Source organism: Acanthochromis polyacanthus, chromosome 20 (genome assembly GCF_021347895.1).
Source record: "Acanthochromis polyacanthus isolate Apoly-LR-REF ecotype Palm Island chromosome 20, KAUST_Apoly_ChrSc, whole genome shotgun sequence".
Taxonomy (NCBI): Eukaryota; Metazoa; Chordata; class Actinopteri; family Pomacentridae; genus Acanthochromis; species Acanthochromis polyacanthus.
Genome location: NC_067132.1, coordinates 25130040 through 25157360, shown reverse-complemented (window position 1 = coordinate 25157360; position 27321 = coordinate 25130040). Strand labels below are relative to the sequence as shown.

The following is a 27321-nucleotide window of genomic DNA, read 5'->3' as shown; positions in this document are numbered from 1 at the left end:
TTAACCACATTAACAATGTCTAGACTGGATTTCTGATTCATTTAACGTTATCTTGATTGAAAAAATACTGCTTTCTTTCAAAACATAAGGACATTTAAGTGACCCAAACATTTTAATGGAAGTGTAATTGCATTTTGTTTGAACAGACAGCCAAAAAGATGAGGGGAAATTATGCAAACAGCAGTCTGCATATCACAGCTCAACCCTCATTATATTCCTCAGTAGTTCGTTTATCAGAATAAAAAGTTAATATAGTTCTATTTTCAGTCAGGTACATACTGGTCTACGACGAATCTGCTTCTAATGAATAAAAGTGTTGTAAATAATAGCATTTTAAGGTCAATTTAGCTCATCTAGTGATAATGTGCAGATGATTGGTTACCATTACAGTCACACAGGATGTTCTTTGGTTAACTGCAGCTATAGTTTTGAATATTGCTAAAAATAATAGTGAGCTGTTGATCAGCTGCCTCTAAAAAGTTTTTAAAAACAAACAGATTATAGTACAGACTAATGTGGGTTTCCGTTTCACATGTAGGGTGCATTTGTTTTAGTACCAGAGGCAACTGCAGGGGTGTCACCACGTCAGCGAGGACAGAAAGTCTGAGAATTACTATTTAAGAGAATGAAGACCTGCTGATCTCTATATATATGCAAGCAGGCTGTCTAATTGCTTATAGAAAAGGTAAAAAACGCTGTTATTGTCTTTGTTAAGTCTAGAAAAAACTTGAGACTGTTCCTTTAGTAATCTTGTAGACTCCTAACTGACATAGAGCAGCATATCACAGGACTGAAATCTGACTTCAAACACCTGACATCATCATGCCTGGATTCCTGAAAGCCCCGCTGACTAGATTAAGCATCAGCTGACTTGGAGAATAAATCTCATCTTTCGTATTAATGCTAAAAAGCATCACATCACTGTCATCGTGAGATGCAGAAACGTCCCGATCCGTCTACGGTGAGATTCCAGCGATTAATGTTACGACGCGCTCGTGTTCGGAGCAGAATCTAATTATTTACTGGATGAAATTCACCTTCTCTTTTCTCCTAGTCCCGCTTTTTATCCCAACATCAGATCCAGGAAAAGCTTCGATTTGCTGCACAGTGTTTCCTCTCTGTGTAACAGGTCACATTTTGGTGTTTAGCTAAACAAACTCGGTGTAAGGCCGTAAAATGAATTCAACATTTAGGCCGATGTAACCCCTCAGGCAGATGCACATGAGTTTCACACCAAACCGGAGCCAATAGACATGATTTAAACTCCCATTAAAGTATTGATTCTGGCCAGTTAAGTAAACCACGGCTATAGACATTCTATACAAGCCGAGCTTTTGACAGCACCCATCACGGGATACTATATATATTAATATAGAGTATCGACGCTGAATATTGATTGGCTCTTCGGGCTCTGACAGGCACAGATGAAAGGTGGTGAGTGATGTAGGACTGCTGCAGGAAGGCGAGAGTGTGTGCGCCTCACGAATGCAGCGTTCATAAAGACATTTAAGGGAGAAAATCTGCCGAGATTAGGCTCAGTGCAATACGTAATGTTCCTAAAATAGACGCATCAAACAGTCTAAAAGCAGCCATGAAGCGCGACGGTTTCAGTAATTTGGATTTATTATGCTACAATATGGAGCAACCCTAATTTTGAGCAACTCTTCTGTGCAATCCAACACACCGGATGAGTAAAATGGATCTTTCTGCTTTTTTTTTTTGCCATGTGATTCTACAAAACTTGTAATTTTAAAATATGAAACAGCTCACCTCACAGTTCACTGCAGTTATCACATCACATTTACATATTATTAATCAGGCTGACCTAAATTATTTAAAGCTAAAATGATCGTAACTAATGTCCAAGTCAGCACTTTGAGTCCATCAAATAAAAATCCAGCATTATTCATTATGGATCGCCATTATTATTATTATTATTAATTACTGTCAGATGAGGCGTTTTAATCTTAGTGCACCACAGCTTTCATCTAAACATCACCGGGACAGTCTTGCATGACCATGTGGCACGTTGACATCATGATGCTGATAAAGTCAAGCAGCTAGATAGTCTAATAACTTCATAATTTGCAAAGATAATCATTGAAAATTGAGGGTAAACTATCACAAATCAGTATCAATCATCTTGCAGCTATGACCTACACGCAAACAAAATACAACATTAAGCTACTGATGGTGATCAACAGTCATTTTAGTGTTGGCATATCCACAGTCGAAACCTCAAATATTCTTTAAAAAATTCTCACCAAAGCCTTGAAGCACCCATAATTCAGGACAGTACCAAATTATTCACATTTTTCAAGCTATTTAGGGAAAAAGATGTTAAACACAAAATGTTGAATTCAATGAAAGTTGAGCAAACTCCTTTTTGCAGCTAAAGATAAAGACAGAAAGTGTGAAATGATTCATTACTTGTGTTTTGGTCAACAGCATCGGTTGATTAAAATAAACTTGTATGTAGATTTATGCTCTTTGTCAGTGTTCAAACCCTTGAAAAGAAGTCAGTTCCCACATGTTTTGGTCACAAAGACCTTTCTCACAGGACGTGTGCAGAAATTGATTTTTTTTCATAAAGTTGGATGTCTGTTTGTTTTGAATCTTTGAACCATAAAATAGACCAAAGAAGTGCAAAAATATTACAGAAATTTCCTGCTGAAAGACTTTCCAGTGAATAAATAAATAGGATTACTTATTCTGTAGCTGGGAGTTGGATTAACTACAGCAACTGTGTTCCTAAATCTGCCCAACAGCACATCTAATGCCCACTAATTTGCCAGTTAGCTCTATTTAATCAAAACTGAAACAAAACAACTATTTTAACATTTATGGGTGCTATGTTTGACAACCAGGAAGTCACAGTGCTTCTAGTATTTAAGCTCAGCAAACAGCCTCTTGCTTCTTGCTCTATATTTACAGTGCAGTCGTGAAAGCGGTGTTGTTTTTCTCTTCTCACTCGTCGAATGAGTGCTGCATTTATAGCTACATTTTTAGAAACATAACATTCACAATAATGGGTGAAACCCCGGTTCCTGTGGTGAAAAATTCACATCCAGTTGAACACGAAGGAGGGATTCAGTGCAAATCCCTGCGCAGTAAATTGAGAGTGGCACAATGGCTTTTATCCTGTCTTATCAATGCCTGTAACACTACGGGACGCTAATGGTGGGCCTCTAATCCAATCAGTCTGACAGCTGCAATTGATTGGCTGATTGATGGGGCAAGAGAGGGAGGATGGAGATGGCAAAAAATGCCCGCGGCTATCAGGAAATGATGTCACGGTCGGGACAACCAAGTGACCGCTAAAGTGAAACCTAATGGCAGCAGCAAGGGAACGAGCTTCTACTCAATCAAGCTCTAGTTTATCACATCAAAAAGCTTCTTTTCCAACTTTCAGATCATGCTGATGTCGAAATAAAACGCAAATCTAATCGTAACAACTCAAAAACGAGATTACGATGGCGGTCAGGGCCTTGCGCCTTTTTAAAAACGTCTCGCAAATTTGTCTCTGATCGCCGTTTTCACAACACTCCAAGAAAAGAGCTGTTTTCTGAAAGCTGCATGATGTAATCGCTTTATTAGCTCATCTCCACCCCCAACCAGTTCCCACCAACCCACGCTGAAGCATATTCCTGTAGGGTCAGAAGGGGTGCTTTCTGAAGATGAAAGAGAAAAAGCGCAAGAGATGGCGAGTGTGAGCGAGAAAGAGAGTCAAAGTGGGAGAGAGAAGAGAAGCAGGGGAGATAGGAATACCTCTGGCGAGGAAGCCAGGAAGGGGGAAGGGAGAGAAAATTAGACATAAAACAAGAAAGTGGAAGAACAGAAGCAGATATGAACTGATGGTGTAGATCTGAAGCAGAAGAAGACACAGTAATCTGCTCACCTTAACACCGTGACCGACATCATCCAGTACAGTGTAGTCAATGGGCTTCCTGATGTACCTGACCGGCCGCTCCATGTTGGCCGGCGCTATGATCTTATGAGTCCTCGACGTGTTCTTGTTGGTGGTGAGGATCCCGATCTCCCGCCTGGCCACCTTCTCCTTATGGATGTCTACCGTCTGTAATTCACACAGGGACGACAGGAGAAAGGGGATGAGATCGATGCACAGGACGACTGGGACCTCTCCGATTGAATGAACTCGTCATACAGCAGCTTAAGGAGGTTTAATTCAATCACGAGGCTGCGCTTTTCATCACCAAGGTCTTAATCTTTTTACAACTGCCGGTGCACGCTAATAAAATCGATTGCGGTGCAGACCGGGTCCTGCACAGAATAATGACCGAAACATGTGCGTCTGAACATTTCCTGCCACAAATTATTGGTGGGAATTAGCTTCATCGCCCAAACTCTACATCCAACAGGGCGATTTAAGTAGTTAAAATACAGAAAACATTAAAACAAGCGACTGATAGCTTGCAATTGAAAGTGATGTTGAGGACACTGCATTAATATTTCAGACGAATAAAATGAAGCCTATTGTGTACTTGAATCTTCTATTTCCAGAGAAGTGTCTCTTTCATTTTCTTTTGAAAGGAACGAGTGCATTATTTATGCCGCTGGAAACCAAGACTGTTTTCTTACTGAAATTGTTTAATCAAAATTACCTACTTCTCCTCATAACAAAACTTTTTTTCCCCATTCTGCTGGTTTAAAATGACAAGATTTCTTCATCTGGATTTCCCAAAGTACTTGCTTACTGCAATTAGTCAGATTAAGTTGCACGTATCACCAAATTTGTGCAGATTTTCCACTTTGTTTTATGCAATAAAGTGCAAACAATTTATGAAGTGCAAACGTTTGTGTATGGGAACCTTTAATTTTTTGGGCCTGTGCAGCTTTCCGAACAGTTTCCATCGAGCCCCGAAAGGATCCCAGCAGCAGCTGCCCTTCCTCTGAGAGATGAAAGGCCGCAATGTCTGCCGAGAGCAGACCAGTAAAACGATGGTCTCTCACAGGGGGGGAAGAAGTCAGCGACCAGCGCCAACAGAGGATTCCTTTCATGCTGCAGCGATGTGGAGCTGGACTGAGCTCCGTCTCTTTATTCTACACTGTTCCACTGTATGGCCGAATTAGCCCTCAAGTATCACTCATCCCAGAGTTTAGGGACTCAACAACAACTCTGGTTGGCTAATATGTAGTCCAGTTGCAACGCTAGTCTGGCTGACATCTCTGGACAATATCAAATCTAATTTTAAACCTCGACATTAATGACATGTATGCCTGGGAGCTGACAACAAGCTCTTGTTGCTATATGATGCAAAGCAGATTTCTTGCAGGACACGCAGGGGTATAAGACATGGGATCGTTCAAAATTACAGAAAAAAAAAAAAACAGGAATCAATATTTCATAACAGGCAAAGTTGCTCATACATAATTGCTCCCACAGAGACTTCCCATACAAAGGGGAGACATCCGTTCTCTTCCAGCGCACTGTTGTGTCTGTTTGAATTAACGGAGATGACAGTGTGTCGACTGCAGTCATCTTTTCTAACCCGAGCTGGGCTGTGCTGCCAGAACACGAGAGGATTTTAATAAAAAGCAATAACTGCAGTGACAAACTCTTCTCAATGAGGTGAACAAACCGACGCACAAATATTTCACTTTACTTTTAAAGAGCCCCACTTTGATAGGATTTGAGCTTTAACTTCACAGACAGCTCGGAGATCTTCCGGAAATCATGATTGTCTGCACACAACTGGGCAAGTCGGATCGGCCAGGTAGGTTTCCATTTGCAGGGCAAGTGACAGAGCTCAGTGATAGGATATGATGGACACAGACAGAAAAAAAAACAGTAAAGGACTAGATGGATTGGCTAGTTCTAGGCCTGGGTGTAATTCCAAAATAAAACTTTAACCTCCTGAGAACCCAAACCTTTGAATGGATTTAAAAGCTATGCTATCTTTTTTAAAAATTGCACTATTTATCAGAACCATAATCTATAAAAACTGAAAAAATAGTCAGATTTTCAATTTTACGAAAGTCCTTAAACAACTCATTAGTGATGCACCATTCTTTCTGGAAAAATATCAAAATCTAAGGGTAAAACTGTGATATTTCAGGTGCCCAGAAAGTTCAGCTGGCTGAGCAGGCGACCCACAAACAGGAGCTGATGCAGCGGTCATGGGTTTGAATCCAGCTCATGGCCATTTACTGCATGTCATGCCCCCAATCTTGTACCCATATTTGCTCTGTCTCCACTGTCATATATCATGAAGGCAAAAAGGCCCCAAAAAATTAAATAAACAAATAGAAATTGTGATATTTCATAATAATCACTTCATTCAACAGGTCTTATTTAAAAAAAAAAACAGACAAAAATAAACCCTTTGGATTAAGCAGATTCTGTAGAAAACAAAAAATTCTGCATTCCTTGATGAATTGGTGAAGCCATTAACAGCTCAGCTGTGACAAACAGTCGCGTGACAAAAATTCAAAAACTTTTTTGGCAGAACTGGGCTGAACTGCAGGATGTGTAAAAAATGTAAGTAGTAAAATATCTACAATATTTCTCTCCAGTACTGTAAAACATAAAAGGCAGTTTTTTATTTATGTTCTAAAACAAATAATCAAAGATATTTTACTTTTATATGATTTAAGGCACTATACTTTAGTTCCGTTACACAAAGAGCATTTTGAACTTTCTCTACTTCAAATCATAGTTGTGCTGTTTCCATAGAGGTGGAAGACTTGATACTGTAGTGAAAAAACTAACCAAGAGTGAGTAAAAATGAAACAGGAGCCACAAAAAGATAAAAAGGCTCGGAAAATATTTTGTGTTCAAAGGGTAGACTTTACTTCCCTAAAAAATGCTGGACTCTCCACTGATTCTAAATAAAACTGAGGCCATATGCTTGGTGGGCTATGAGGAAGTGGAAGTGGATGTTTCCAGCTAAAACTACAAAAATTTCAATTGTAAACCACTGAAAGAAGTCATTTCTCAATCAGACAATTGTTGCCGTAGCTATACTGGGAAAACAGCTGTTCTTAGCTGAACATACTCGGCTTCTCACCGAACAGTATGTGGACAAACATCACTGCAGCTGGCAAAGGAAGGGAAGTGAGAAGTCGACAGAGTTCATCTCCTTCCTGTATGCCGAGAAAATAGCCCCGCTGCAGCCGGGGACGGGCTGCTGTTACACAAGATGTCACACAGAAGGGTAAATCTGAAACCACCTTCTGTAGCAAACTTGTGCGCAGCGAGCGGTCGCACCCTGTCGGGAGCGCATCGCTAATCCACTGACCAGTGCCCAAAGAACATTAAATGGATCTGACAAAAATGCAAAGGTCTAAGCAGAAAAGCGCATTCTGGCCCGACCTCTTTCAACTGACCCAGTGGGGGAACTTCAATCAGAACAACAGCTACTTAAAAGCCTGTCTCCTCCACCGGCTTCTCTACTGGCACTAAAAGGTGTTTACTTGATCCCAGTGGTCCATCTGGTCGGTGGACAGACACTGAACTCTCGGACTCGTCTTGCCAAACTGAAAGGTGGATGATTCACATTTGCTCTCCACCACTGTCACCCACATGTTTGAGGCCGGCGGCTCTTTTCCCAGAACGCTGAGCAGTTTTGGCTCCGCTGTTTGGCTTATCCATCAGCTACAGGCTTTTAGGATTTAAAGTGCCTTCCCTTTTTTTTTGACCTGCTCTTCTTACTCATAGCCTCCTTTGTCTCCTAGTTCATTTTCTGCATCCTCTGATTTTTGTCTTTTCTTCTTCTCCCTCTAATTCTTCTCCAGTTCTTCCCACACCCACTGAGGAGTCATCCACCTATGACTAGAGTGAGGATTTAGGTCATACATTAGAACCGCAGCCAACATCACCATCGTCATCCACACATTCTAGCCAGACAGAAGACATACAAAAAAAATCCAATGGAGGGTTTTTACCATTTTGGGATGTGAGTGAGTCAGCACAGTGGCTGCCACAATGACAGATTTGTGTTGTGTTGTTCGTAGCAACAAGTGCCTAAATATTTGTGAGGTATTTATTTCCTTTTAAGCCCGATTGTTGCCATTTCGTTGAAAGGCTGCACTTGGACGGCTCGCAGCTTTAAATGGGAGCAGCTATTTAAAATGTTTGAACTTCAGCGCCCAGGAATCCAGTGATGTGCCATCGTGCCTCTCAGCGAAACCAACCTGCCAAAAATGCTTTTTGGATACGAAAGAGAAAACAGGAAAAGACTTCTGGACAGAGTCACAGCTGAAATAAAAAAAAAAGCCTCATGTTTTAATTTGTTGTTTGCTTGAATTTATGATAAGCAAAATAGGTGCTGATGCCACGTAACAGCAACAATTTCTAGCTTGGTTTGACATACGATTTTGCCAAGTGCAGGACGAAAGTTGGTCAAAGTCATCTGGATGAGAGGAGCATTTTAATATGGGAGACCTGGGAGGGACTACATTTCAAAAATTCATGAAAACTAAATTCTGCAAGCATTATATGGAAGTACTGCTGTGATATAATGCGCTCCTGTAGCTCTCTGTAGGGATTTCTCTACAAATTCAAGTTATTGATGAAGCTGTATCTCACAAGAGTTTCAGTTTATTCTTCTGTGTCCCATTGCCTTCTTGTATCTGCATTTGTTTTACCCTGGTGTTTAGGCATTTTAAGAATGTGAGCAACATGATAATATAAATATATATAATGTTATTATATTAAAGTGTCTGCTGGCATAGATTCTACTGTGGCATACAATCATTGCAGCATCTATGGAATTGTTAAGCAGCACTACTTTATGGTGATATTGCATTTTTACAAGAGTATTTTGTATGTTTTTGAAAACTATATCCCAATAAAATACCTAATAATAAATTTGGCTTTGATGCAAACACCTCTTTCTATCTGTAGTTCCCACTCTGTTGCAATGATAAATCCACAATGGCCTGCTAACACTAAAATATGAATATTTAAATAACCCTTTAAATATATGTAAAACATGATTTTTTTTAAAAAAAGAAGTGATTTCAACCATTTTTCTTGTTTCTGTGAATGTATATTCCTTCAAATATCCAATTATCTGTCTCCTTGCTCACTAATAATCAGCACCTGTGCAAAAAAACTAATAATATTGGCTGACTGTATTTTATTACAGTACATAAAATACTATTAGTGTTGCAACAAGTATTCCACATAACTCTGTCTGCTGTCAATTTCTCAATTAATTTTCCTGAAAATCTACTATATTACAATATGTATTAATAACATGATGAAAGTAGATACCTATATTTGATGGAGGACTGTCTGTACTCACAAGCCCGATTTAAATTTTGTGTTTCTGTGGCCAAGGCCAGACTTTTGGCCAAACCTTACAACTTCTAAAATGTTAGAGACACCTTAAAAAAAAAGACATACCTACATAAAATGCTCTTTAACAGTCTAAAATGTCTGATGCTGTTCCAAAGTTTTATATTCAAGTGTATTAACAAAAACTTGTTTCTTTTTGTTGACATTATTTCTCATATCTGGCAGTTTTTTGACTTTGGGAAATCTGAAAATGTCATATTTTCATCACTGAGTGGTCTTGATTATTAGAAATCATCGCCTTTTTCTAACATCCGTTTTTCAAAAATATGCTTCTTGAATTTAGAAAACACTTTCCTTGAACATTTCCTTGATATACCATAAATCCGAGAAGAAGAGCATTCTCATCACTTTTCCTTTTCCAACATATATATGAAACCTTACATACTGTAAATCCCACATTGGTGTCTCTTATCTTTCAGTCACACTCCCTCCAGTCAGAATCATTTTCTATGACAGCATTTTTCCTGCTTATCTGTGACCGCCACGATGAACCTGGCCCTACGAACTCATTCTCAGCCGTCATTAATTTATTTAAAGGACTTCACACAAGCTTTCAGAAAGTCCTACAGGTCAAACCGGGGTAATGAGACAATTCTCGGGCTGAGTGACTTAGAAAGAGTCACTATAAATGGACTTAGCTTAGCAATAATAAGGCTAACTAGCTATAATTTATCACCCTGTACAAAACAATGGTATTCCAACTCTCTCTAGTCAAACAGAATATCTGATGCTGTGTGGTCCTCAAATCTAAGACAACCCCCACTTTTTTAAAACCTACTTTCCAGTAAAAGACATTGTCTTATTCAGGCCAGCGCGCTACACTGCTCAGACAAGCGATGAGAGTCCAAATACTTGGAAAACAGGTCACACACTGACAGAATTTGTCCATCCAACATCAGCAGAGGGGGATAAATCTCTCAGTCCGATAGCACAGCCAATCAAAGGACCGGGACTGGAATTTCGGAGCCGTGCACAAACGCAACTTGACAACTTCCCGCCAGACAAACACACAGTGTTTGGGAGAATGAGGTAAGTAGCGACCGAAAAGAGAGAGGAAAAAAAAAACGCGTCCGTAGACTTTGATATGGGATTGAGACAGCCGGTTTCACTTCAGCACATGTTTGAGAGAAAAGAAAACAGCCTTTTCAGCACTTTGGCAGACCGGCCGCGGGATGATATCCTCAGTATTATGCCAACTATGCACAAACACACAAAACAAAACAAAAAAATAAGGGAGCACAGTGTGTAGGTTGGAGCTGCACACAGCATGGGGAGAAAAAGTCACTACTAGACAAACACACCCAACATACCGATGCGTCTATGTGTACGTGTGGCTTGCCAGCTCAGACAAACGAGCCAATGGTTAATGATAGAGTTTAACCGTACGATGATTATAAGAGTTAAAAGAAAAAAAGCTCAGCAAACTGGGGGAGAAGCATCTTGTTCCTCTGAGATAGCACACACACAAAACTGAACAGCACTCCAAGAACATACAAGCTATTTTTACGGCCATAAATCAGAACTACATGTGATTATGAAATAAGAACAAACCACAGGATGTTTCTGGCTAAGAAGAGCTAAGACTAGATTGTCCTTACAGCGGTCCAGGAATTTAACATCCTTGTTCTGTGGGATTAGAAGGAGATAATAACTACGACGCACACGTCTGTTAAACATATTTGAACCTCAGTTTCAGGCTTACTGCAGATTGAGGATTTATCACGACGGTCAGACGGCCTGAACATCTTTTCTTTTCACTGTTATTTTCCCAGGAAAACTTCAGCGGGTCCAGATGCCCTTTTCTTGGCTCTCTCTATTACCCACATTCACACCGGAGAGCGGATTTGAACAATTTGTGATGCCCGGCGCGTTCCAAGCAGTAATTTTACGAGAAAGTGCGATGAGTGCCGAAGTGTGCTTTTTCTGCTGCACCCACTTACTCTTAACCTGCCTGGTCTGTTTCTACTACAGTTATTTCCTGTATTTCCTGAAATAACTTCTTCAGAAACAAGCCCGGATTGTGGGAAACAAGAGCTTGAATTCAGTTGTACAGTCAAGACATCACGTGGCCTCGTTGCATAATTATGCAAGGCAGCTGATCTTAGTAGAGATACTGTCATGTCTGCCTCGCTCACACTGGTGTCCTGACTATATGACGGATAAAAGGACACTTTTAGAGGCAGAAAATGTTGAATTATGTTACTTTGACACAGATTTTTGCATACACTATGTTGAGATGAGTTAGTAATGAACACGTAACAGCACCTTGTATTTTAAATGTCACTTGTCAGCTTTTTCTAGTTCAGGGTTTGTAAGATAATGCACAATGTTTATATGCCCGATGCAAAATGCCCCACATTTGCATGGCATTTAAAATACAATTTGGTTATTGGAGAATGACTTCAAACACCTACAAGCAATATTTTTTCATATAATGTTTAAACATATTGTTAAACTGTACTCAATTGTGAGTGCATTCTTACTTGTAGACTGATTTAAATGTACATTTATGTTTAATTGACTGAGAAATCCGTCATCAGGAACATCCTTAGTTTAGAGAAGTAGCCTCTAAATCTTTCGTATTGTGACTCCTTGCAATAAAATATCTATATTTATTCTTATTTGTACTGCTGCTAATTGTCATGTTCTTCCACATAAATTTCGTTGTACTTCTGCACAATAACAATAAAGTCTATTTATCTTTAAAACCAAGTCTATGTTGTCCGTGTTTTACCATTTAACAATCAAGTAAAACTTTGTGATGAGGTCAGATATGTTGATGATTGATAACAGTTTCATACTGACAGGGGTTGGTGCTGAGCTTCAGTACTTTTGTGACACAAACCAAAATCTAGAATGACTAAATCATGAATAAATCCATAATTTTTTGCCATCTGGTACCGACATTTTATGTAGATCGTGTTCTCGTACAGATACAGAATAGACAACATTAAAGTCACACAAACCCCTGCAGAATATATTTTGTTTAGTTTAAACAAATGAGATGTAACTTTGTGAGCTATAATGGTGCTGGTGGGTGGATTTCATCAGCTTTGCAGTGGACCAGGCTAGCAACATTTCCCAGTTTGCAGTCTTTGTGCAAAGCTAACGGGCTGTAGCTTAAAGTTTAATGAGAGTTGTATTGATCTTGTCAATTAACTCACAGGCCAGAAGTAAGTACATTTTTCAAAGTATCAAAATATTCCAAGAGGCTGTTTCTGGGCATTTGTACTGCTTAAAATTTTAATTTGTTTACATGCTTGTCCCCTATCTGCTCTCTGTAAACACAGCCTGCAGTTCATCCCAGTTCAGAAGAAAAAGTCCCAGAATTTGGCTAAGTGACTGTTGGCTGCAGGTGAATTAATGGCAAGGAATTTTATTTTTACAGCATATATTTATTTGAAACTACATATTTTTTTAGCAAATTTTTAAATGAACCCTGTAAAATAAAGTGATGTTGGCAAAATATTAGGATTTTAATAAACAATTTGGTCTTATTTTCTGACGGAGCAGCACACCATTGATGAGTAGGTCAGAAAGTTAACAATCCCATGAGTGTCTCTGTTTTTAGAGGTCCTGACTCAGAAAAATTGAGCAATTTTGGCAATTTTTAAAAGATAACCTGTCAGTCAAACCAACCAGTGAGCTTTGGGATTCAGATGGACATTTGATATGTTTGTCTTCTTCTGTTACACTGAAAAATGTTGTGGTAGAAGTTCTCAAAGAATACAGCGCATTGTTTAGGTTCTGTTACAGAAATTCATCACCTGTCTCGGCAATTAATTCTCAAAATAGCATCAGGAAGTCTCAAATGACAACCCTTCATTCTAGGAAAACTATTCAGTATTTCACAAGACACAGCAAAGATTACAGAGAAGTCAGAGGAAATACTGTAATTTAATCATTTCCTTTTTATTCTTTGCCGTCAATCATGTCATGACCCTTCAGGTTGATTTGGGCCAAACCCTCCACTGTCCTCGAGCCCTTTGCCTCAGATCTGAACCTCTGGTCACATGCTCGCTCACGCCTCTCGGCTGCTGCAGCTCCCACTCTTCTGTCCTCTGCTTCTCACTGTTTGCAGCCTCATCTGCAATCCAACACTCCTGACTCCGAGCCAACACGGCTGTCGAAGCAGAGCGAATGCCTCTTTGTCTGCTCCGTTTCTCAGCGTGATTACAGCCAGAACATCTGAAGCCCGTCATCTGCGGACTCGAGCAGTTGTCCAAAAGGCCTTTCGGTGGGGCTGTTAGCGCAACACGGAGCCTCCATCTGCACTCCGAGCCAAAACGAGAGGTCACTCGCCCCGTGGGGAGTTCATAGTTTGCCAGGATCTCGTTCAGCATCCCTCAAAAACCGGATTCCTCTGGTAAAGCTAACAACCCATGTGTGGCGTGATGAAGCCAGAAGCGGAGGTTGTGAGAATTGGACGAGTGCGAGACGAACTCTCCCACTCTCACAACAGAGAGATAAAAAAACACGGGATTAAAAAGAGTCAGGACGGCATGCCAAGGTCGATGCTTTGCTTGCTAACACAGCACATATGGAAACACCTCGGCTGACTTTTGCCAGTCTCCCTTTGGGCTGCAGCCAAAACAGCATTCTGACTGAGCCCTGAAGTTTACATACAAGCTGAGCGTAAAGCCTCCGTCTCACCAGACAACAACAGAGCCAACAAACACTGAAAGCTCAGCTGCAAAGTGGAAAAAAAAAAGTATTTTCTAATCAGTCATGTTTATACGAAGCTGTCAAATAATTCCTCTTACACGGGGAGGAACTGCAGAGCAAAGGTGTAATGATTAGCTGGAGCTGCAGAGGGTTGTTAGGTGGGAAAGAATGCACTGGTGATGATAGCGGCGCTCTGCAGTGGGAAAGGGGGTGGAGAAGGAAGAAACCACGGAGATGGTGATTCACTGAGCAGCCTGGGTCACCAGGCATTTCACAGCCTCGCTCACTCCCCTTTAACCTCCGTGCATGCAGGATGGAGTCGTCATGGAGCGGCTGTGCACGGTCACACTTCATATTCGAGGCGTAAACCGTGCAGGATGCAAATGCAGCGACAGTCTCACGCAGGACTGGTTCTGAATTTAACCGTCGAATGAAACAGGTGATTGACAGACAAATCAGCAAGTGTCTGAAAAGCGCTGAAATTATTCATTTAGCAAATCATTTAACTGTCAAGCTGCCTGCTTATATAAAGATCGATTGTTGTTTTCCATTGTTGGGCTACTTGTTGTGCAAAACAAGCAATTTAGGATGTGAACTTCGAAACAATTTCTACACTGAGGTAAACAGTGTTCAACAGTTCAACAGATTAATTGCTAATGAAAATGAATTATTTCACTGCAGTCACAATGAGTAGTTAGAACGATGCTTTCTCCAGATCAAACAAAACATGACTATAAATAATAAATGTCAAAATCATGTTTTGTGGTTTTGGGTATTTTTTAAATTTTATTTTTTTGAATCTGACAAACTATAACAAATGACAATGATGAAGGAGAAGGAGGAGGAGGAGGAGATAAAAAAGAAGGATGAGAAGAAGAATGAGATGAAGGAGGATGAGGAGGATAAAGAGAAGAAGGAAATGAAGAAGAAGGAGATGGAAAAGAAGGAGGATGAGGAGATGAAGGAGGAAGAGGAGATGGATTAAGAGAAGGAGAAGAAGAAGAAGGAGGAAATGGAAAAGAAGGAGGAGATGAAGAAGGAAGAGGAGATGATCAAGAGAAGAAGGAAAAGAAGAAAGGGGAGAAGAAGGAGGAGAAGATGAAGAAAAGACACAAGTGTACTGCAAATCAGCATAATCTGTCTGCTTACGTAGATCTTTGCTCTGTTTGCAGTAATGTTAAACACACACATCAGCTAAGTAAGTATCTACCAGTAATTAACAAACTGAACTGTGTAAAATAATGATAATAATAAAACTGAAGTGCTCCCAACAGAACAGCATTTATCAGCAGCCCTCCACTCTGCTTCCTTTAGTAATAACTGTATCTGTAATAAGTCTTTTACAGGATTGGAGGTGCAGCTCTGCAAAATGGAAAATAAATGAGAGCTGCAGGAACTGGTCAGGTCCCAGTAGTTGGTGCAAACAAACCCGGCAGACTCACAGTTAACCGTGGGAACCGGTTGATGCTGAATCAGTAAACGCTGATTATCTAACATGGCATTTTCATTGGTCCATCACTAATAAATAGTGCACATCTGTGGGAAGTCGACACACTTGTAATCAATTGCACGGACATTTATTTGTGTGAGTTAATTCTTTGTTTAAGGACAAAGAATACAGATCGCAAGTTCTCAGAATGAGAATACGTTAACATACATCTGTTGCTTTTCTTATTTTACGACGTTTTAAGACAGAGAAAACAGAAAATCCCTCAACTGGAGAGGCTTTAATTAATCTATTATCAAAATTGTGTTCATGTTGTCTGCTGTTCAAATAGTCAACTGAGGACTAAAAATAACAGCAACATTGCAAGTACAGCCACGCCTTCTGATTGGGTTTTTACTAAACAGGTTTCAGAAGCCTTTGAGTGCAGCTGAAAAGATTAATTGGTTACTCGATGAAGACAAAATTAGTCTGGAACAGCTTTAATGAGTTGTTTTTGTTTAATCATGCATTTATGAGGCTCTTGTTTGTTTCTCAATGATGCTATGATTTGCTATTGTTGTGTTTTATACTATTTTAAACTTCCATTTTTGGGCTGTCCAGACAAAACAAGACATTTTCACAGTTTTTTTACTCTTTCTAGAAACAAAGAAATGATTGATAATAATAACACTGATAATGACAATAATATTAATAATACTAATGTTAAAAAACAATAAGATAACTAAAGGAAAAATAATCTCTATTGCAGCTACATCTTGTATTAAAGCCATAAATAACATTTCCTTTAAAATTTCATTTTATCCTCACTATTTCCAAACTTTTCAACACTAAAACCATGTTTTTAACTTCAGAAAAGAGGAAAATAAATCCTTAATTCTTCAAAGTTCTAACAAGTACAATGAAGGTACTCTTTTGTAGGGGACACAAAAGTTAAAAAGAGAAAAGATCCAAGGCATTCTTCTGGCCCAAAGTTATAAAATCGCCATCTGAATAGAGGCTTTTTAACTTATTGCCAGAAAAGAGCTTTGGATCTCTGTCTGTTCAAACTCATGTTTTTAACGTTTAAACAACCCCCTTTCAGACACAACCGACCACACAAAGCTCTGACCACACAGACACATCACTGTAATCCACTGAAAACTGGAAAAAATGCATGTAGAATAAGTGTAAATACCCAGAAAGTGAAAAATACAGGCGGAGTCTGCGTTTTACAGCCTGGCAAGTGGGAGAGACCACCAGGAGAGGCAGGAGGGAGAGCAAAATACACAACGAGAGGAGGGATCAGCAGGAAACACAAGGAACACACACAACACACACACTACAAGGCCTCATTTCCTGTTTGGATGAGTGCCATTCTTCCTCGACGGGAGGTCAGAAAGTCGTCATGCAGCACACAGACGCAACATTAAGTCTTTACAAGTGTGTGTCTTATCACGCCGCTGCACACACACACACACACTAAGCAGCAGAGTGCAACGGCATGCAACTGTACTCCCGAGGAATGAGGACTGGAATGAAAAATAAGCGAATGTGTGCCAAGCTGAGCTCATAAATACAAACCGAATCCTCACTCGGAACGCAAAACGGCGCGGCTGACTCGTGCTCAGATAAGAATATTGTGTAACTGTAGTCGTAGCATCTCAGTGAACCTCGTGTGTTGTGAGTCAGCTGCTTCGTTGCATTCAGGCCCGTTGTTGTGCTGCTTTGTCACTGTGGTCAGTGGGTTCAATCTGAACTCCAAACGTAAGTGTAAATACATCTGCACCGGCAAACCTCGGAGCTGTAAAACGCATTTTCGACAATCCCAACCGTAAATCAGTCGGTCTTTTCTTACTGCATGCCGGCTGCTGCTCTTTAACACAATCTCCATTTGATTCATCAACACTAAACGGTCAATTTCTCGCACATTTCCTTTTATTATAATACCCTTTTACTCATACTGGGTTGTCTGAAGGCTCCCATTAAGGTTTTGCTGACCAGAGTTTCCCACAATTGAGTCAGTGCTCCTTCCCTGTCATGAGCCATGATGTTCCACACGAGAAGTTGCAAAGAACTGAAGGGAATTTCCTCAGAGCGTGGCACTGAAAAGATGCACGCAGAACATCAAAACGCCTTCATTTATAGCTCAGAATGCATGTGGGCGTCAGTGATCACACATGCATCACCGGCTATTTTGATCTTCCAGGTTTTCACACTCAATTTGGCAGTGATGTCGTTTCACACTTATTAACGCATGCATGCACTAGAGGAACAGTATGTTGTGACTCATAAAAATGGAACCTGCACAATTAGATATTACCCATTTAAATATTATAGCTAGCTCTGACTTGGGAGCCTGAAAAGATTCACATGATTATTGTTCTAAAAAAGTTCTTGTCACATTTTAAAATCTGTTTAATAGACATAAAGACCAGGTTGCAAAATTGCTGGTTTATTTATATCATTTAAGATATATTTTGCATTTACATATTGTACCTAAATTTTATTTTAAAAAAGGAAGAATAGCTAAAAATGTTAGTCACAGCATAGTATAAATGAAAAACACAAATTTAGTTTATATTGTAACTATTGGCCAACAAGAACAACAAACTAAATAGTTGTCATTTTTTATGAAATCTATGTATTCTCCTGTTATTTCTGACAATTTGATCAACCAAAATGTCCAATATGCTTGTACAAATTTAACCCTAATTAAAAAAAGTGGTTAAAAAAAGTATTTCTTATCATTATGACTTGTTTCATCCATAAAATATCACAGAATGGTGAAAAATGTCAATCAGTGTTATGTAAATGTCCTCAAATGTCTTGTTTTAGCCACACTGCACAGATATTTAGTTTATTGTCATAGAGGAGGAAAGAAAACAGAAAACATTCAAGTTTAACAAGCTGAAGTTGAGAAATTTGTTTTTTTTTTCTTTAAAAAATACTAATTAATCAATTATCAAAGCAGCAAAATCAAAACAGTGGCCAATTAAAAAATGGGAGTATACTGTTATACTCTTTTCTTGCACTAAGTTAAAATATATTTTATTTACTTTAATTTATCCTGAAAATCTGATAAGCTACACGATCACTTTTGCTCTAAAGACCACAGCAGTTTCCATTCAGACAAATTATATAGTCTCATCTTCCATACATAATAAAGAAAAAGTTGCCTCCATCACTGAGACACCCGTCTTATTTCCATGGCAACACTGACAAGCTGACAATACCGGTGCATGTGTGGCTGCATCCCTCTGGGTTCAGTTCTATAAAACCAAATTATCTAATGGAGATTAGATGGGGGGGGGGGGGGGGGCTTCAGAACCGTGTTGAGGGAAACCCACACTAAGACACACATACCGCCATTCTCCCCGTCTCCCCTCTCTCTTTGGGGTATCACAGAGAGGTTCTCATTGTGGGGCAGTTTCTTCTGCCGGACGGACAAAGCGCTCCCTGTTCGCAGCCTCTTAGCAGCCACTTCACACGCAGCACAAGGTGGAAGCCCCGCAAGCTACTCTATTCTCCCCTCAGAACTTCCGCCTCAATACTGCAGAGGGATCGTGAACGGCAATGACAGCGGGGAAGGCGGTGCACAAACAAACACCGAACCGTGCACGCACAAACATTTATGCGTCTGGAGGCATGCGATTTGCCACCAAATTGTGCTGCACTGAGACCCAGATACGAATAGCAGGAAGAAATCCAAGCACAAGATGCTAAATACAAACACAAATGAGGCTTCACTGCACTTATTTCACCATCATGCTTAAGAATAAAACTTTGCACAGTCTAGATAACAACTTTTGGAAACACCAAAGCTAGCACAGTTTCTACTGACAACTTAATTGATGTGGAAATGATTAAATGATTAAGGCTAGGAGGAGCTGTTGCAAAATAAACCTGATCTTGTCACTGGTTGAACTGGTCACAGCAGATAACATGAAACCAATGATTTAATGGGTATGTTTTCTTCACAAAAATGAATTAAACACAAATTTAATGGCCTTGCACATCAATATTCTGCTTATTTGGCTCGCTGCAGCTTATAAAATATGATAATTGGCAGCATTTTTCTGATTGTTTTGGACACACATGGGAATTTGTAGATGTCAGCTTTAGGTTTTCTAGACTGTTGACTGGCAAATGACCCAAATGTATCTGTTCACATCCTTCAGACTACACAATAAGGTCACTGTGTCATATTAGTGATTATAGAGGCGAAAATTCTAGTAGCGATACACGTTGGTGTCGGACCAATCATGGCTTTCAGGACAGAGTGATGTCATGTGGACGGAGGTGCCAGGAACCAAGTACTGGAAACAAGAATGTGAACAAGAGCTGCTTCCACACATGTACTGCAGCCCTGAACCTCTCTGGATGCTCTGAGGAGCCGCAGATGAGAATGTAATTGTCCAAATCAGTCGGGCCTGTCATTAAATAGACTTTATCCTGCCAGCTTCCTACTATATAGTCTGCGTAAAGCCCGACTGAGCCCATGTGTGAACAGAGGAGGCAAGAGTCCAGAGAATTCACAGCGAGCGAGTGTGCATCCTGCCTCCTGCACGATCGACCAACTCTCACCTAAACCAAACAAAGTACTTCCAGGAGTGAGAACACGTCGACAGTCTCCTGTTGTGTGCTGCAATGAGTGAAAGAGCAACTCTGGACATGATACTCTAGACAGTCTATGTGTGAGAACAGCTAAACAATGGCAGGAACGACAATCAAGCCAAGTCAAAGGTTTTACATAGTACATTTAAAACAATGGATGTTGACCTAAAGTGCTTTCCAACAGAGAAATAAGATTAAAGTCACTAATTTGCCTGACTAATTTATATACGAACAGATAGTTGCCGCCTTGAGATTGCAAAGGATAGTAAGGCTCCTATTAGAGGTAAACAATTTGGGGTAAACATCTAATTGTGATTTTTCTGACAGATACTGCCATTTGGTTTATGATTAAATTATTTTAAAACGTCACATTTCAGTGTAATATTCAAATGAAATACCACAGAAAATGTGACAAGGAGGATAACATGAATTAGTGAAGCATCTCCAGTTTGAACCCTGGCTCAGATGTGCTGAACAATATACTATGGGTGGCTATTAAATAATGAGAAGTTTATTGCAGTCGGACTACGGCATGCAGCATAAACAAATCCTGAGAGGTTCAATCTGCTCCAAAAAAAAAAATCAAATTTAATCATGGAAGTTGTCTTATTTTTTAACAGCCACACCCGATCCTAAATTGCAGCCACTGCAGTTTGCTCATTGCATTGTTAACCACGCCTGACGTGTACGTCAGCGGGGTTACTGCATTCGCTTCGGTATCTGGCTGGCTGGGTAAGTATGCATGTATGTATGTATGTGTGTGTATGTCCGGTCAGATATCTCTGCAAGGGCTGAAGTCAGGATAATCAAACTTGGCACTAAAGATCAGTCTAAGGTCCCCTGCTCAGTTGTGGAGTTAGAGGTCAGCAGATCAAGTAGGAAGGGAGATACGTACGATGATCAAAATTGATACAGAGTATCATGCATCGGCGTGGTTCTGCCCTCTACTGGGGGCTCGTCTAGTTTAAAAGTGCAATTCTGACTTGAAATCAGTAAATTTTTCAGCTCTAGCTCCCTTAGGTCAACATCCCAGATGTGTCATCACAAGACGAGTTCATCTTTTTTTCAGGGCGTCATGAAGAATTCCAGATTGATTGTCCTCAACTATGATACACTGCAAGGAACGCCCTACGCCTTTCGGGTCAGCCGAAACAATACCCATCGTCCGATGTCAGTGTTTTCACCGCGCACAAAGAAAACACAACATAGGATGTGCTGCATTTCATTCGGAGAGATGCCATCACCAACAGACACACCCTGACCAGAGTGAACCCCTCGTAACTGTGGGCAGACCAAAGGAAGCTGCCCTGACGCCAGGCAGCGTCTCACCACACACCGACTAACATATTAATGTAAGGGAGCTGCAGTCGAAAGGCATCTCTAGCTTCAGGCATGGATCGGTGCGGGCTTAAGACAGAAACTAAAGAAAGGGAGAGAGTAGATGATGCACAGCCATTGAATTCCAAAGTGTTTGTTCAAACTACACAGAAGTTTCATCTGCACCTGAGGTGATTTCCTTTCTCTTCTCCCGGTAAAACAACACAGACCCTACAATCCACAGGCTTCCCTCTCGATTACCCATTCAGCAGAACGCAACACTGGCCTTGAGGTCTTCCGCTAATCTCATATCCACGAGCAGCAAGGGCAACGCGATAATGATCCACCTCTGAACAAGACAGCAGAGAGCAATAACACACCCACAGCCTGCAAAGCTCGCAGCTCCTGCCTCTTTAGTGTTAAAACAGAGATACGCTTCATTATGGCAAACGCATTAAGAACTTCGCTCTCGCTCATGCAGAAAAAAACAACGAGGCAGAGATGAAGATGTTATGAATGAAAAGAGGCATTAAACATTCTGTGTTTTCTGGTAGACAAAGCTGCTAAATGATTCACATTTCCCTGAGACAAGGTTTGGGAATCAGAGAGAAAAGATAAAGATCTGTGGAGAGGCGTCTCGTTCTGGCAGCGACGATGATTATGAGTTTGAAGAAGATGAGTTTGTCTTTTCAGATTTAACTTCCTACATGTTTTGCACCATTTTCAACCTACCTCATGTAGATAAGATGTTGAAAACTTTGCAATTATTGCTGAAAACTGTATATGCTCTAAAACTGCTTCACTTTAAACATGCTCTTTTGCACATACCTAAAGCTGTACATAGTTAAACACTCATTTCCCCTCTGTAACCTGTTGCTCTTCTTTAAATGCATTGCTTTAGTAGACTCAAGTGCAGTACATCGGTGAAATAGATCCGTTTACTCTACTTCAGTTCTTTTTCTGTTGATCTTTCTAGTTTTTAGTATACAGTCACTTTACACACTTAAGACTCCTGACACACTGACACTTCACACAAACACTTTTAGAAACTTACATTTTGCATTTTATATTATTTGTTATTTCTATTTTACTACAAGCCCCTGTGTACTAGTGTATATTCCACTAAACATTGTTTATTGTACTCTGGCAAAATAATTTCCTCTGGGATGAATAAAGTAGATCTTTAATTCGATAATGTACACCAAAATCCTTGTATGTGTTCATTTATTTGGTCAATAATAATAGCGATTCTCTCTTGAAACAAAAAGAATACACCCAAAAAGAAGCAGCACCATGTTTGTGCACCATGCTGACCATCTGTGACATCATTTAGTCCATTTTTGAGGCTTTGCCATGGCGACACAGAGCGCACAAGCTTAAATATAGCTAAGGAAGCGAGGAGTTTCCCATGCACGGTGCACACAAAAGTCAAACAATCCAAGCTAAGTGCAGGGTTTCTTGTACGGCTTTCTTTTCGCTGATCCAAACCACAATGTCTAACTGTCTTTCTCATACTTTTCTGATGTTGCTCAGGGGGTTGTCATGGAAACCTGAGGCAGGCAGTAGTGTCATGGCGACCTTGGTATCAGCTGAATGCTATTTGTCAGGATATTGACTCAAAAAGCTGAAGCGAATGTAAATATGCCTTTTTTTGGTGTCGCTCTCCTGCCTTTCTTCGCTTGTCATCGTCCGTCTTCCATTTCCTCCTGCCTCCTCCCTGATTTGCCGGATGCCTCCTTCCGTCTCTCCCCCTCTTCCCTTCAAAGCCTCAAGCACTCCTTTCCTCCATTAGACTGAAAATCTGACCTTCAGAGTATCCTGAAAGAATTTCTGACACTCTCAGCGAAGCTCCGTCAGAGGAATAAACACAGACATCAGACACGAGGGAGACAAAAATGCTCTTTCCGTTTCACATCCGATCGCTGCGAGTCCTTATTTTTTAGCGTTTGTCTTACTTATCTTTATTCACTCATGAGTGCATTATGTGCGTTCAGGGTTTGGTGAATGCTTTCCAGTTCTAATCGACCAAATGCCACATGACTGGAGGTCTTTGTTTGATTTGTCTGAGCTCTTAATGCCTTCATTGGATGAGAGGCTGGATTTACCTGCACATGGCAAAAGCCTCATGCTACAGCGAGGAAAGGTTAGGAATAAGCCGACGTAGGGGTGGTTAAAGTGCTATATCTCTCTGTGCATGTTTATAGCTCAATAACATTTCAATATTATAAATATTTTTGAAAAACAACTGAGAAATTATTAGTAGATTATTGAGAAATCTGACAAAATCCAATAATTCCACGTATTACATAACTGCCACAATAAAAGCCTGGTATTTGTGTGGACAAGTCTCTGTCAAATAAGCAATACAAACCATAAAAGCAGAAATAAAAGTGAGGTCATGTAAGATATTACAACTTGCTATGAGAAAAATCTGTCCCTATGCGTTTCCAGGCTTCTCGGTGATCATTTTGCAGACTAATAATTGAAATGTCGGCCTGACTGTGGTAAATCTAAATGTTTTATAATGTGTTTGGAGGCCTCTGATGGAAGCCAAGAGCATAAAAGAAAAGACAGACCACCAGTCTTTCAGGCAAACACACAGCCAGCACTTGAATAAGACTGATAAACCAATAAAAGGAACCATGGAGACTACAGCGGGCTTCGTACTGTGATTTAAAATAACAGAGTCTGTGTGAAAGTGAGAGGAGAAGTGGGAAATGTGGGCCACCATTCTTCACAGCTGTACGCTTTGTGGTGGTGTGTGTTTCTGACCTGAGAGATGTGGTTGATGGAGGACTCCATGCGCCGCAGCTGCGAGGCCTGGATGTCCAGCAGCTGCAGCACATTGTTGGCTAAGGCATTGATCTGGTAGGCCACGCTGGCCAGGGACTGGGTGGTGTAGGCTTTGGTCTCCTCCAGAGCTTTCCTCTTGTCCTGGGCCTGTGCACATAAAGAGATTAGGGAAAGATGAAGCATTAAATAGGGATGAAAACAAACAAACAACAGGAACTCTGTAATTGTTAATATCCCAATAGCTTTCGTATTAATCTTTTTAGCCTCGCATCCAGGTGAGGTTTGTGGTGGAGTCAGGCCAAGACATTCGTTTCTACCCTGATTTTCATTCCCCAGATACCTCGCTCTCTCTGGAGGGATTTTAGATGATGTAACTCATCCTGCAGCTGCCATATTGGATGCAGAGTATAAACAGACCACACTTTCAAACTCAAAGACCAGCGAAACAGAATTGAACACAAAAAATTACATCAACTTTGCCCTTTTAACTGAGGAAAGTATCTCTTACTGAGAATTCTGAATCATCTAGTTTCTAATCTAGTGTTTATATTTGGCCCTTCTTTCCTTGTGAACCTAACATTAGTGTTGTATAAATCACTCAAAAGATGGTCTCTCTAAAAGAATAAGCTAAAATATGTCTGAAAGCATTTAATAAAGGTTCCTTGGTCATGAACAACTGTGAAACTGTGCAATTAGTATTGTGTTTATGCCGTGTTTACGTCATATTCCTGTTAAAAGTGGTTGATTTGCAGCAAAATGTATTAGTTTGCCAAAACACGTTGGCACAAATTTGCCGGTGCTGGTCACTTCTGGCAGACTTCCAGCAACATTCTGGGAACAATAAGCAGTTTACCACAAGTGGCAAACATGCTCAGCAGTGGTTTGTCACCACAGCATGCCAGTAATGTCAAACTTCTAGCAGCCTTTGATTGCCAACATGTTTTCTTTGTCATTGGTTGCAAGCATGTTATCTTTGCTAATGTGGCATTTCTGATAATGACAGCTCCTGGCAGACAGTTGTATTTAGCAGTGCTGATGCAAAAGGGTCATATTTTCATATGCAAAGTAGATTTCTGGCAAACTTGTGATAGAATTCTGGCTAACTTCTGGGAAAATGTATGGCAGATTTGCAGGTTTTGTTGCCTCAAGAGGGTTTTTCTGGGTGTGCCACTGAGGGAACGATGCCACAGTGTAAGTCTAATTATTTTTTAAAGCCGTGATGTATTCAATTTTTGGCTAAAAACTACAGAAGTGCCAAACGTAGATGTCTCACGTAAGCCAAAGTGTATTGTTTAAAGTTATTTAACACTAAAATTGAATAGACATTGCACTATATTGAGCAAGCACAGTATATTTAAAATTCATGTCTAACTCTGCATTACATCCTGCATAACAACATTTAACAATGTTATAATTGACTTGCTACATAGTATGTATGTAGCAAATGTAGGTAATTTTATTTTCCAGTTATGTTCTGTGAGTATTTATTGAATAAGACAACTCAAAGCCCGTGAAATGCAGTGAGAAAGGCAGCAGCACAACAAAAGTGTTGCTTTGAGTTGTTATCAGAACACATATTAGTTGTCAGAACATACTGTGCAAATGAGCAGATACAAAAACAGTACATTATCCTTCAAATGTGCTTTGACAAGGTTATCAGAATGTTTCAAAACTCATTTTCCACTTACTATTGTAAATTAAAGCGCAGCTAATGTTTTCTGCACATAAACAAGCTAGCAGTCCTACACACTTTCAGGAGGGCGACATTTACAACCCACACTTTGTCACTGATTCATACTTAAAATAGCATGTTAGTGGAGTATTTCCTTAATGCATTTACCAGAAGCTCACATTAGCATTAAACATACCAAACAAGCTATTCTGGCTAGCAAGCTGCAACTAAACTGCTAAGCAGCTAACTAGACAGTAGAAAATGGCAAAAAAAAAAGTGTTTCTCTTGAATACATTTTAGGAAGATTCCACCTTTCAGTCATACAGGTGATGTTTTTGGTGGAGTACATCTAAAATGCATTTAGTAGAAGCTCAAAATAGCATAAAGAGGATAAGTAGCTGTTTGAACTTAACCCCTGGTGTGTGTGTTGTGTCAGCCCAAACAAGGGTTTAGGCGGTTTGTTAGCCAGCCAATTAGCAAGCAGGCTAACTAATTAGTTTGCCACGACAACAGAAATACAGAAACACAAAAGGATAACATAAGTGTCAACTGTATTTCTCATAGGTTTTTGTTTTCTTTGTGTCTAGTTGTTATATCTGAAAGCTATTATATGTCAGACTCATGATGGCACCACTTGGAATCAGCTTAAAGCATGAAAAGAAAGGCTGTGTAGGATTCATTGTAAGAGCTGCACTCTGTTCAGTTCTTCCGCTGTATTATCTGTAAATGACAACACATCGCTGGTTAGAGAGGTGACCTGACAGACAGCGGTAATGACACGTTCTGGAGAGCCACCTCACTTCAAACTGAGCCATCACGTTTGATCTCTGCAGGCTCTTTCCTACGCCGCTCACTCATAAAGCCAAGCCCAAAGAGCAGAGCCTGGAGGGGCGACGCTGGGCTTTGATAACAGGCTGCCGTAGCAGGAGGTAGGTGGTGGCAGCAGTGGCTGAGGAGATGATTACTGGTGGTGGTGGTGGTGGTTTGGGGGCAAAACGGGGGGAAAAAAACAGGGAACATTTGGCCATACGAAGATGGAGAGGGCAGACGGAGTCAGTGAAAACAACCGCGTCACTGAGTGTGTCATAATTGATTTCTAGCCGCAACTAATCCAGCAATCCATACGGCTAAAAGCTGCCAACCAGGAGTGCCGGTCGCCCTGGTTAGCCTCGGCCGGGCGAGGATGTGACGGCGGTGTTTCTTTTAACGGGAATCAGAGCGGCAGATGTGTTGAGCGATAACAGCCTCAGGAAGGAGGGGAGATTCCTCCAGAGGGCTCAGTGCAAAAGGCCATCTGTTGAAATCACAGCCATTCATGTGCACACGCAGACACCTACTACTGACGCTGCAATATGATAGACCGGAGGAACAGCTGGACGACAACATATGAAACAACAACAACAACAACAAACAAGACGAGCTTATAGCTATGATGGCAATTTTGAAATTGCAAGAGGATGCATTTTTTGCTGTACAGAGGGGCAAGAGGTTTCAGACAGATTACTGAACAAT

The 27321-nt window shown here is 40.4% G+C and overlaps 1 protein-coding gene across 4 annotated transcripts in view; it reads right to left on the bottom strand.

The window, feature by feature from the left end:
* abi1a (abl-interactor 1a) overlaps nucleotides 1–27321 on the bottom strand; it is a 59576-nt gene that overhangs the window by 19494 nt on the left and 12761 nt on the right. For all 4 annotated transcript variants that reach the window (XM_022208043.2, XM_022208040.2, XM_022208041.2 and 1 more), the window contains exons 2-3: nucleotides 24117–24284; nucleotides 3899–4075 (exon numbers count right to left, since the gene is read on the bottom strand). In XM_022208043.2, coding sequence (XP_022063735.1) covers nucleotides 3899–4075; nucleotides 24117–24284 — 345 coding nt within the window. The remainder of the gene's footprint in view (nucleotides 1–3898; nucleotides 4076–24116; nucleotides 24285–27321) is intronic.